This window comes from Panulirus ornatus, chromosome 12, assembly GCF_036320965.1.
Source record: "Panulirus ornatus isolate Po-2019 chromosome 12, ASM3632096v1, whole genome shotgun sequence".
NCBI classification, from domain to species: Eukaryota; Metazoa; Arthropoda; class Malacostraca; order Decapoda; family Palinuridae; genus Panulirus; species Panulirus ornatus.
In genome coordinates, this window is record NC_092235.1 from 26,594,646 (window position 1) to 26,608,020 (window position 13,375).

The following is a 13,375-nucleotide window of genomic DNA, read 5'->3' on the forward strand; positions in this document are numbered from 1 at the left end:
GTTTTTAACTTTCTTGTTTAATTGGCAAGTGTTGTGTTAATGGAGTTTATAATTTTTCAGGTGTATGAAATGTAAATAATATTCATGGTAGTGTAAATGATATCCTCTATACGTGTGTAAATATCATCCTATAAATAGTAGTGTAAATGAAAATCCTCCTGTGTTGCAGGGGCGGCAGTGGTGGAGTGATGGACTTCCATGTGTCCGTGCCCGGCCCATTTACGTACCTGGTACACGAGCACGCCCGCTCCATCGTAGCCATACAGGTACGTCAGCCTTGGTTTATGTATCCATCGTCGCCGCACAAGTACGTAATCCTTGTTTGTGTACGGCATCACTGCCTTACAGGTACCTAACCCTTGGTTTATGTTCACATCGCGCCGTAAAGATCCGTCAGCATTTGTTTATGTACGCCATTGTTGCCAAACAGGTAAGTTTTCGTACGCTATCGTTGCCACATTGGTGGGTCAGCTCCAGTCACTGTAAAAGCTCATCTTTCCAATTTAATGTTGTCTCCCTCTTATATCTACACTACCGGAAGATATCTTACTGAAGTGAATATTTTTTATAAATTAACCCATAACCTGACATTCTACTTTAACTAAAACTATGGTCAAACTATGGAACTCTTACTAATAGTGGAGGTACTATTATGTGGCTTGAATTTATGGCTTGACTATTGTTTGGCCAAACGATTTGTTGGCGTGACTTGTTCCGCTGAAGGTTGTTGTGGCTTGACTTCAGTTCGGTTGAAATTTTAGCTTACGCCCCTGGGATTGTTGTTTAGCCAAGTATTACGCTCCTTGAACTGTTGTTCAACGAACTATTATTATGAGGAGCCCTTTTCATAGATATCTGTAATGGTAGGTCATTTTGGATTAACTTGTATCCCTTTATGATAGACAATATATATATTATTATTTATTTTTTATACTTAGTCGCTGTCTCCCGCGTTAGCGAGGTAGCGCAAGGAAACAGATGAAAGAATGGCCCAACCCACCCACCCACCCACACACACACACACACACACACACACACACACATATATATATATATATATATATATATATATATATATATATATATATATATATATATATATATATATATATATATGCTTTGCATACATGTAGTCGAACAACTGTCGGCACTGACGTATACAGTAGGGATGAAGTGGCCACAACCAGCCTACAACAGCCTAAAATAACAGGTCATTGGTTCCCACGGGAATTGGGAGCCCAGACATTTAAGTCTTCCTTGGCCTGTGGTGGTGGTGGGTGGGGTGGAATCTTGAGTTGGTTGTGGGGTAAAGTTAGTCTTTATCACCTAGCTGTTATTAGCAACGCATATTGGTACTGATATAGGATTTACCTTGATATCTTACACTGTATAGTAAAGTTGGAGTTTAATGAGCTGGCTTGTATGAGCGCCTGGCCCTTTTCTCCCACTCCCACGGTGACCGTTAGAATGGGGAGGGGTAGGGGGGTTTAATGAGGGAGGGGGTGGGGGTTGTGGGTGGGTGGTGGGTGCGGTCCCTTTAAACCACGCCGCTCTCAGACTGAGGCCGAACATAACAGCTCTTTATACTGCTACTGCTGAGTCACGTGGCAAGGGGTATGTGCTCCCTCCATTGTGGCAGAGAAAAAGTATATGAAAGTGATCATTATATTTATTATTTTTATTATAAATTGTGCAGCAATGATAATCCATGCTGTACAGATAGAGTGTAGAAAAAAGAAAATAGTAGGGGAGTCTGTGAGCAAGCACAATCTTGATGCTAAAATACGAAGAGAATTATTTGCTTGTATGTAAAGAAGAATATATACAGTGTGTGTGTGTGTGTGTGTGTGTGTGTGTGTGTGTGTGATCCTTCGAGCTGCAGGGGTTACAGGTTTCCATCTTGCTTGTCAGAAGAATGGCTGGTGTCAGTGCGTATTTTACGGCTTTACCAATCACGTAGTTCGTTTTACACGCGCAGTCTCTCGAGTGGGAAAACCATCCAAAGTTCCCCAATATTTTTGAGAAGAATATATAGTATAACTTCTCCAAGTGTTGGGTCCAATATAACATACACCGTCTGAGCGCCTCGTATCCAAGCGTTTGAGCACCATTAACGCCAGTAAACACCACAAGACCATGACGGAATCTAAAAAGTTTTAAGAATGGAATAAAGACAATTTAGCACCTGGCTGGAACAAGTTACCAGCGTCCAGTTCCCCTCACTGATTTTCTGACCAGTTGTGGCGACGGCCGGGGGGCGATGCTCTCTTGTTACGTAACGGAATCACGCTGTTATGGCACAAACCCATTTCCATGTCTATAGCTCCTTCCTTAATACCGCTAAGCTTAACTATCTCATGTCTTTCGTGAGTTCGTAACCTCTACGACCTGACCGTTTGTAAACGACAGTCTTTCCACTTTTCAAAACTTGGATTATTTTTTTTTGTCCCTCGATCGTTCTAGTCCATTTTGAAAGGACCCAATTGTCCGTTGCTGTTTGAATTTCCCTTCATAGATCAGTTTATCCCTGGCCACGATGAGGGCTTCGGTCTATGACCGGAGGCTGCTACATTAAGAAATCATAAAATTCCTGTGTGTCAAGAGCTCCATGTGTGCTTGCACCAAAGCAAGCGAATCCAACATCCTCCACTTGTGGTTTGGTCAACATTTGAATAACTGATGAACATATTTCGAGACCATGCCGCTCCTCACCAGCGTGAGGCGTTATTTTTTCCACCCAGCCATTTAGAAGAACAGTTATAATTGCGGGCGCCGTGTTTATATATTTTGTCGTTTAAACTCGTTTGAGAATGACGGAACGACTGTAGCACGACGATTTAAACCACGATATACGACCATTAAGTATGTTGGCCAGGCTTGCCACCTAACATTTAAAGGTCTGGTCCAAGACCAGACCATCATACCCAGGAGTCGTACTGTTATATCGTCGTGTTCTCAGACCTTGCCGTCTTTGCTTTGCGGGGTTAACTAAATACGAACGGCTTTCGTGTTCTCAGGATTGTGATTGCGTAAAGAAAGTCGTAGAATGTATCGAAGGCTGGGCTTGAGTATGACGGGCGGGGTTTGCTTTAGGCTTGGCGCGAATCCCCCCCAGGCGTTCGGCTAGGTTAGTCGTACAAGGTTAACTTCTCTGGCGTTTCCTCGGTCACCTGACTGCAAATGACGTTCTTTTAGTTTGCGTGCTTTTACTCTTAGTAGATATATATAAGATATTCTTGATGTTAGTTTTTACGTAAGATGTATAATCCGTCATGTAATACAATTGGAGTGTCGCTTTTCTCGTGGTAATATGTATTCATATTCCTGTTAAGGTCGATGGCCCCATTTGCGGAATTTCAGAAATATATGATGCAATATAGGCTCGTACTTGGAGATACATTCTTTGAGAACGACGGGACGACCCTTGAACACCTCGTTACGACTTTTAAGCACGCCGGAACGACCCTTGGATATAAAAACCGCAGCCTTTTACCTAACGTGTGATGAGGGTCGGGTCAAAGCCAGGCCATCGTACTCAAAGGTCTTACCGTCGTGTTCAAGGGTCTTACCGTCGTGTTCGAGTCTTACCTTCGTGTTCAGGGGTCGTACCTTCGTGTTCAGAGGTTGTACCGTCGAGTTCAAGGGTAGTACCGTCGTGTCCGAGTCGTACCGTCGTGTTTAGTGGTCGAACCGTCGTGTTCAGGGGTCGAACCGTCGTGTTCAGGAGTCGTACCGTCGTGTTCATGGGGTCGCACCGTCATGTTCAGGGGTCGTACTGACGCGTCGCGTCAAAGAGATCGACAGTGGTGGAAAAACTCGACAGGTACAGCGTTGCAAGTGTAGCAGGTATTTCCACACGTTCAATCTGGACGTCCTCTGAAGCGGTTCTTGAAGGCAACTTGCAATACTGATTTCGTAACTAAAATACTTTCGTCTTAAAGCGGGAAGGAGAACAATTATCATATATATATATATATATATATATATATATATATATATATATATATATATATATATATATATATTTATATATTTTTAATTTTCCAAAAGTAGGAACAGAGAAGAGGGCCAGGTGAGGATAGTCCCTCAAAGGCCCAGTCCTCGGTTCTTAACGCTACCTCGCTAATGCGGGAAATGGCGAATAGTATGAAAAAAAAATATATGTATTTATTGCTATTTCCTGCGTGAGAGAGAGTCAAGAACGGATGACAGAACCTTAGAGGGAAAAACCCATCACTTGGCTGCTTGCTCTGTTCTTTCTTTTGGAAAATAATACAGGAAGGGAGGATTATTTCCAGAAACCCCCCTCGCTTCCGCCCCTCGTAGTCGCCATCTACGACACGCGGGGAAATACGTGGGCAATATTCTCTCCCATATCTCCCTTTGGGGATTGACTTCGCGCCAAAGATCTGCCGATGTTGGAAGTCAGTTTAGCAGGAAAGTATCGTTTGAAAGTTGATTCTTTGACCACAAGGGGTCAGTCTTGGACCATCAGATCACTACCCATGAGCAAGAAGGAGCGCCCTTTGACCTCGTCGGTACGATCGTTGAGAACGAGAATTCGAAGAACCTTGGGTTGGATGACGTGGCCTTTAGCCCGGTGATTCGTCAGGTCAAAGTCCAGCCCATCACATCCAAGGTTCATGACGCCATCGTGCTCCAGTCTTTCGAACCGTTGTGCTCACGTTGTGGCACCGTTATACTCAAGACGGTAAACAGGATATAGGTTTACGAGATGGTATTTATAATTAACGCCCAGTTTAAACGCAGAATTCCCGGGGCTATATGTAATTAACGCCCGTTTAAACGCAGAATTCCCCAGGGTATATGTAATAAACGCCCAGTTTAAATGCAGAATTCCCCAGGGTATATATAATAAACGCCCAGTTTAAACGCAGAATTCCCCAGGGTATATATAATAAACGCCCAGTGTAAACAGGATTCCCGAGGGTATATTAAGTAACGCCTCGTTTAAACGCAGAATTTTCGAGGGGTATATATGATTAACGCCCAGTTTAAACGCAGATTTCCCGAGTTTCCCGCCGAGATTTGTGGTTCAAGATTGGAGAGAATCATCGACATAGCTACCTACGTCTTGCATCACTCGGGCGGCTCGACTAAATCATTGGCGAGTTTTCTTTACATCCAGCCTATCAGCGGCCAGCTCTCATTACATCTACCCAATCAGAGGCGAGGTCTATTACAAGCTAACCACACGGATAGACAATCGACCTTCAGTCAACTTCAAGTGCGTGTTAGGCTTGTATTTGGTCGACTGCAACGGCACCAGAGCTGGTCGGCTGGCTACCTGGAGCTCTCTTTGTTGTGGTCGAGATCCCGACCGGCTAACGCTCCAGCTGGGTTCGTTACCCAGTCACAGAAGGCGGACTTTGAATTAGAGTAAATAGCCAACGCCCGAACGTTCGGCCATTGGCGTTATATTGACCCCGGAACAGTATGGCCGGGCGTACACCTGGTGTGGTATCGTACGTGCTTAACAAACCTCATGAATACGATGATTTGGCGCCATTTTGTACGATAACTTTACCCACATGAAATCTTTTGTGGGCGATGACTAGCAGCTGTTTTAAATGGCTTTATGTCGTTGTTTTCAAGGGCTTTAAGTCTTACTGAAGAGGGATTAGTCATCGTACTCTAGAGTGCTTAGATTATCGTACCAGAAGGAATTGTCTGATATCGCGCTCAGAGGGATTCAAATCGTCGTACTCAAGTGAGGTAAGTTGTCGTACTCATGAAGTTGATTTGTCCAACTCGTTGGGGTCGTACTCAAGGTTTTCCGGGGACGCCAAGCAAGGCTTCGCCTGATGCCGCCATATGACGACAAAATGATCATGGTTGGGCCTCGCCCCGAGACCCACATGCCGCTTCGGAAGCAATTTGAAAATTCCGTTTAATTTGTCTTCCTATGTTGTTACGGTTGTTGCAGTGAACCTGTAGCGATGTTACCGCGTTGGATAGGGTCATGATGTTTGTGGTTGTGAGGTCATGATCATTTTTGTGCCCCTTTTTTTTTTTTTTCAAGAAAAGGGTATATATTGAAGCCAGGCTCACGCCAGTGACCGGTTTGAGGTGGGTTAAGCGCTTGACATTTGAAAATGACAAAAGTAATTGTAACGGAGTAAGAAAGAATATATATATATATATATATATATATATATATATATATATATATATATATATATATATATATATATATATATATCGTAGTAACGTGTGGTTTTGGTATTGTAATATTGTAGTAAGATATTTAGGACACTGATTCGCGCCAGTGAAGGTTGTAATGGCTGAATCACGTTGACGGAGTTGGACTGACTGGTGATTCACCATTCGGAGGTAGGGGGGCTGGGGGGAGGGTGATATGCAAAGGTAATTTATATTGGAATATATATATATATATATATATATATATATATATATATATATATATATATATATAATATTTTTTTCATGTATTCTCATGCTGCTCTCCCCTCCAACACACAGACATGCATGGAAAAACATTGAGTTGGAATTGTGAATGCTAAAAAAAGGTTTCAAAAGTTTTATTATAGAGAAAGTTTAAAGACTTAGGCTCTACGAATGTAGAACTTCAGTAGCGTAACGTACACACACACACACACACACACACACAAACACACGCACGCACGCACGCACCTATATACACACACACACACAGACACACACACACACTACAGCTTCCAGTCATCATTTGTTGAGGGTGTGGAAGTCGGTATCATAAGAAGAACTGTGGTAGACTCTAGTGAGGCTTCAATCAAGTCTACTTTTTGGCCTCTTAAAACTTGATGATCACGTACATAAAAAAGAAAATACCAAAGACAGAAATGATTGCGTCACAAAAAATGGGGGAGGTTTGTGTTATGATGTGGGAGCGAGCGTAACAGAGCGCCACTCGCCTTATGCAAGGGGCTAGGCTGGGTTTTGAGAATGTTCAAGAAGAGAGAGATGCAGGAGTGATGATGATGATGATGACACTTGAGAGCACTTGTGACCCACGGACCAGAACATTGCTGTGTGCTAACATCATCCCATGAGCCAGGCGGGAGACGATCAACGAGTTGAAATGTACATAATATAAAGATTACTCACACTCCCCACACTGACGTAGTCAAAGACCACAAGGCTTGTGCGAACAGGTGGAAGCACTTTTAGACTCCACTCTCTGTAAATCCTGTTGTGCATGGGAAGTACATGTAAAAGGAGACCTGATGGTCTGTGATGAGGTTATCTCTAGTCGTGGTCTTATGTATGACAGAAACAGGTTTGTAAAGCAAGAACGCACATCCTTAAACTTACAAACTCCAACGTAAGGTCAAAAAAGGTAATTCCCCGCCATTATAACAGGCATTGAAGACTTTAAATAACCCCACTAAATCAAAAAGTTTCTTTGTTCGTAAAAAAAAGTCAGTCGGGGTCCGAAACTCATCAATCTCTCTTGTTACTGTGTACGTTATGAGCCGCCTGGTTGAGGATTTGAGAACTAAATAGTGTACATTATACCTACCATGTTTACGGGTTGGAATCCCACCGTAGACCATAAGTTCCGGATCTCCACCACAGTACATTGCGGCACGGTATCCGGTTCCGCTTCTGTTGTTCCGGAACTGGCTCACAAGCTCAACCCACCGCACAAGGGTGGGTTCCAGGTTCGAGGTTTTATTGTCATCGAAGTTTGAATAGATGGACGGCAAAGTATATGGCCAGGTGAGCATTGAGGATCACCAGATGAAGTTTGATTGGCCAGGTGAACCATGCGGCGTTCAGTCATTGGTTATTGAATAGATCAGCCAATTAACAAGTCACATGTACATTCAGTAATTGGCTGTCTGATGAAACTATGGCAAGTCCCATGTACCTTCAGTGATTTGCTGTTTCATATGACATTGTTTTAGCAGACTACACGTTCGAAAGTGATTGGCTCTCTGATAACGCATCAGTTAGCAAGCCAGTCTGACTTCAGCAATTGGTTTTCTGATATAGCTACCAGTTAGCAAGCCACACGTATATACAGTAATTGACTATCTTATCAAACAACCATTGAACAAGCCACGTGAACTGTAATTGTGTCAGAAATAACCCATTGGCGATTTAGTATTTCAGAATTTTGCTTTCAAATGGTTAGCACGCCACATGTAGCTTCGCTGATTGGCTGACATTAATCAACCAATTAGCAAGCGTGGCATTGCCTATGCTTTATAGTGGAGTGTTGGTTGGTTGATTGGTTATACGGGCTTTAAGCCTATCGACCGCCCGGGTCATTAAGGCATTAAGTACTTCACATAAAACCTAAAACATCTTAAAATCTTACGAGAGGTAATTCATTGGCTATAAATGACCTGTTCTGGGTGGTATTTAGCCAGGCTGGCGTGTTACAACCAGGGTTTTCTAGCCGCCCGCCCTCCAACGCTGGGAACAGGCGTCACGCCCTCACGCTGGCTGGCTCGGCTGGGCTCCTACACTTACTGTTCTTTATGACCTCTGGTTCGATCCCAATGGTGGCTAGAAGTAGCCATTACAGAGCTTCTGGCCTCGCTGTGTGCTTAGATAATTGCTGGGCAAAACCCCTCAGATGGCAGGCAGGTCTGTGCTGGCTTTAATCATGATACTCAGTAACGGGTCACTATTTGAAATATGAAAAGTACTTTTCACTGTTGTCATTTCGTCGTGATATTACGTGTTGGGAGGGAAGGCATTAGGCACACGTATGACGAGACTCCTGTCTCTGGTCTCTGAAAGCGCCATATGTCAGGCGTACCCATAACCTCAAGTAGAAAATGTTTTATTATCGTAACTTACCCATCTTTCAAGTAGCCTAGGGGACTGAACAAGATTATTGTACTTTGTGTCAAAATCTGACGCTTCTTGTACACGAAGGTCCACTCCGTGTTTGACAGTGTCAACTGCTTGATTGTATTCACAAGTAGCGCGAGCCGTTAGGTTGGCAAGCCTGGCGGCGGCGGCGGGGGAGGGAAACAAGCGGTGCGTGACGTCATCACAAGCCGTCGTGAGACACCCCCTCCGAACAGCCGAGTGTGACGCTTTAATGACGGGCTTCCGTAACATCTAGAAATCTCTGGTCTTAAAATCCACCCGTCTGAGAAGTCCAGCATATGGTTCGAGGTTGATGAATGAAGATTTGATTAAGGGACCGCCGACAGAATTCAGCGTGCTTTTGTGGGGCTTTTCGGCGTTTCTCCCCCCCCCCCCCTCCGCGCCGTGGGAGGGTGAGCCCACCATCCGAGCTATTTGAAAGCGTGACGTACTAACTGCGCTGGGGTTCCAACCCCTACTTGGACAAGTAACCTCTTGGGTTAGACTACAGGTGGCTCAGCAGTGATGCGTTCAGCAGAATTTTGAGATAAATAAGGCCGACCGTCCTGCGATGAAATTGGTTTAAAATTCCCGTTAAACAAGTTGGCATACTGTTTTCTTTTGTAGATTTAGTGGTGAACTTGGCCCCTGGAGCTGGTAAATTTGCCTAAAATGTGGGAAAGTTGGTGTGACTGTTACAGATTCTGGGATCCGGTGTGCACAATAGCTGGTAAAATAGCACTTAATTAATTTCATGCCTTTCGTGTGCCGTAGGATTTTTGCTGCTGATATTCTATTATTTCAGACTCATACATTTTAACTCTTACGGTATTTTCCTGAAGCTTTGTGAAATGTGTAGTTATTCCTTAGGTCAAGATATATCAGTGAAGTGCGTAATCCTTTTGACCATAATCGCACGACCTTTAACACGACTGGACGACCCATGAGCACGACATGACGACCATTAGGTCTATGATGGCCCGGCCTGTGACGAAAATTTTTGATTTACACACATTGCACTGATTTTTAAAATTGTGTGTATACATGCCTATTTTCGTATCCATCCTGAGTGCGATTTCGTGAGTTTTGAATAAATGTGTATCTGTTTGTGTTTGTCTTTTCAAATGCGTTCGCCTCTTAATATAGTGCCCCAGCAGTGTTGTAGGGAACCAGAAAGCAGGTAGGGTGGATGGTAAAACTACATAATCACTAGGACGCTTGTAACAAGGGCGCCGGTGTCAAAAACTACGCCACAAAGAAACTCAATAATGACCTAACTCCTCATTTGGAATCAGTGCACCGTGATTGCTGAAGACGCATCGTTCCGACACTTTAAGAAATGTGTCTGCGTGTAAGAGGTATTTGCTCACGTGGTGTAGTGGTTACCCTGACTTTTTACGCGGGGGTTCAGCCGGGTTCGAATCACGGCGCGGCAATTGACCCACTGTTCACTCAACTGTTCGTTCTTCCCTTGGGGCTTGTCGCTAAATTGGGCCAGGTGAGGGTATTCCCTCAAAGGCCCAGTCCTCTGTTCTTAACGCTACCTCGCTAATGCGGGAGATGGCGAACAGTTTGAAAGAAAAAAAGAAGATATATATATATATAATATATATATATATATATATATATATATATATATATATATATATATATATATATATATATATATGCCGTCATATTTGACTCGAAAATTTAAGCAGTATTTGCCCACCGTATGTTATACAAATAGCTAACTAGATAAATTTTGCTCTCTGAACTTGATAAAGCGTGTTATGATCGCTCTTTTTTATTTAATTTACTTGGCAGACAGAATGCATCGCTTCTGTTACGCAAATTAGGAATAATTAAACCTGTAGGAAACTAATTGCTAAGAGGAAATTATTTAGAACCATTTTATAGAAAGTGGTCTTAATGTTTTGCCTTGATGAATTTTTTCTTGGTAATTATACAATTGCACCACAGAGTCAAAATAACATTATACATTGAGAAAAACATATTTAGATATTACGCCAAGAACGGATTGCCGAGGCATTAAACCTTGAGAGAATAATTTTGTCATTACGCCTTAAGAAAGCAAATGTTGAGGCATTGAACCTTGAGGGAACAGATTTATGAGGTCGACCCGTGAGAAACCTCAGTGTTGTACGGTGCCTTTGGAAATGTTCTGATACTTGAGGGGAATTGATGGCTATCGGAGGGAACGCCTTGCCTCTCTATGTGGATCATATCGTAATATCTTGAGAAATACGTGCGCCCCGTTTTCTTCGCTCCATTCCCGTGTTTTAAGGCCGTTCCATTTATTCCGTCCCGTGTTTTTCAAACATTTTTTTCTTTTCTTTTACTGTGTTCTTTGGTCTGTTCACTTTTCTTCGTTTTGTCTCGTAGTTTGATTTTCCAACTTCTTTCACGCCCTTTTTCTTTGCACATCCCCGTTTATTTCATTGCCTCCCGTCTGTTTCATTTCTTCGTTTTCAGCGTTCTCTCCTGTATTCTTCGTTCACTCCCATTTTCCCCCGTTCCCTATCGTGTTTCCGATGGCTAATATTAGCGAAGTAGTGACCGGAACACCGTTTTCTCTCGCGTTAATTCCTCGGCCGTAACTTCGGTAGGTTAAGAGACGTAAACGAATTTTCGGGTTATGTGATTCTCAGATTTATTGATAAATCAACATTATATCGGAATACTTGATTCGCTGTACACTGTTTGTCGCCCACGTTACGAATCTCCGAGCGTTCTTACGCCAGTCGTTACGGCTCGTCACATGATGCATGTAAAGATTTACTAGTTGTTTGTGATTGTTCCTGCTTGGTATTACAATTCTGGACGCCATACGCAGGTGGTCGTAATACGTAGGTCTCTGCTATACGCTGACGTCCTTTCAAAATCGGATGGTCGCTATGATCAGGTATGTGATGAACGCTATATTTCGTCATAGTCGGATAGTCGCTATATACATCGATGTCCGTCATAGACGCTTGTTCACTATACACGGGAGGCTGCTATACGCCATCGTCCGTCATTGACAGATGGCCGCTTTCCGTCATAGACGGGTCGGTCTCCGTCCGCTGGTGTGCGTCATAGACGGGTGGTCGCTGTTGGTAAGTAGTAACGGGAGCGTCACGCTGTTGGCGGCGCCAAGTTGACCGTTATAGTCAGGTTACGGCGTAAACCCGTGAGGTGATGCTAGTGAAGCATGTTTCGTATGTTGCTTCGTCCTGGAACACCATACCACCGGCTCTGATGCTGAAACTTGATGAAGCAAACGATAGTGCTTTTGATGGAAAGAAATTGCACTTTTTTTTTATTTTTTCATTTTGTAGCATATAACCAGTACGGATTTATTTTTAACCTCTTGAGCACGACTGTGGGTCGTCCCGTCGTACTTAAAGGTCGTATCGTCGTGTTTAAGAGTCGCAACGTCGTGCTTGAGACCCAGTTACATGCGTATGTAAAAATAAAGAAATAAATACTGTAAATACGATGATGTTCAAAACGAGGAAGGTTGTGAGATGGGGAAACACTACAGTTGTGTTGTGTTGCGGAGTTAGTGTAGCTCAAACTCACAACACTGAATAGTGTTGTGTCAAGTGTGCTGGCGGCCTTTTCTTAACAACAGCATGTAACACTGCCTTCACCTGTACTCGCACAGAACACGTGTATACACGAGAGAGAGAGAGAGAGAGAGAGAGAGAGAGAGAGAGAGAGAGAGAGAGAGAGAGAGAGAGTTCATCTCTTGCCGTTTTTAAAATCTTAAAATACTGAGCGGAGGGAGGGAGGGAGTGGGTGGTTCCCATCTCCTGGCGTTTCTTGACTTTCGTAAATGTTTTTTTTTTTTTTTTTACATCTTTCCGTGTTGAGTATTACTTCACGCTCACTCTGTGCCATGACCAGTCATGGTTTGAAAGCAGCCGGCGGCTAAAAACCCTCTTCTTTACTTGCCAAACTTAGCCGTTTGGATTTTCAGATCAAAAGAAAAAAAAAAATATGACAGCGGAGAATTTCTTAGGTGTTTCAAGGGAATAATATTTTTATATCAGTGTATGTAAACCAGATTAGATGTTGATTTGTTTATTTTCAGTCGGTAAAATGTAGAGGAAACATGTATTAATAACGTTAATTCTTGCTGTTGATCTCTATACTCTGATGCGACCGATCACATTGGACGCTAACGAAACATAGAAAATTAACTCTTAATATATGACGTTTGTCTTTTGTTGCCAAAACTGTGAAGCGTTAATGGTGAGCAACAATTCAGTTGGATTGAAAATAATGATCTTTAGCCAATTGAAATCAGTGTTATTTATTGCACTGCTCCCTTGGTGATTTTTATCAAGAAAATGTGACGATACATAATACTGAGGTGATTTGTGACACAATGCATTTTCGGTCCGATAGGGGAGGGTTCCATCAAACCTCTCGTCTCAATTTTCAGAATGTATTATATGAAATATATATCGACAGCATTCATCCACCATTCGCTTAGCACAAAAACATTTCTCTAACTCTATTTTTACTTAGCTTTTTG

The 13,375-nt window shown here is 42.9% G+C and overlaps 1 protein-coding gene across 3 annotated transcripts in view; it reads left to right on the forward strand.

The window, feature by feature from the left end:
- The window catches only part of LOC139751919 (uncharacterized), a 146,242-nt gene that overhangs the window by 65,177 nt on the left and 67,690 nt on the right, over window positions 1–13,375 (forward strand). For all 3 annotated transcript variants that reach the window (XM_071667619.1, XM_071667618.1, XM_071667620.1), the window contains one exon: window positions 170–266. In XM_071667619.1, coding sequence (XP_071523720.1) covers window positions 189–266 — 78 coding nt within the window. In that variant the 5' untranslated portion in view covers window positions 170–188. The remainder of the gene's footprint in view (window positions 1–169; window positions 267–13,375) is intronic.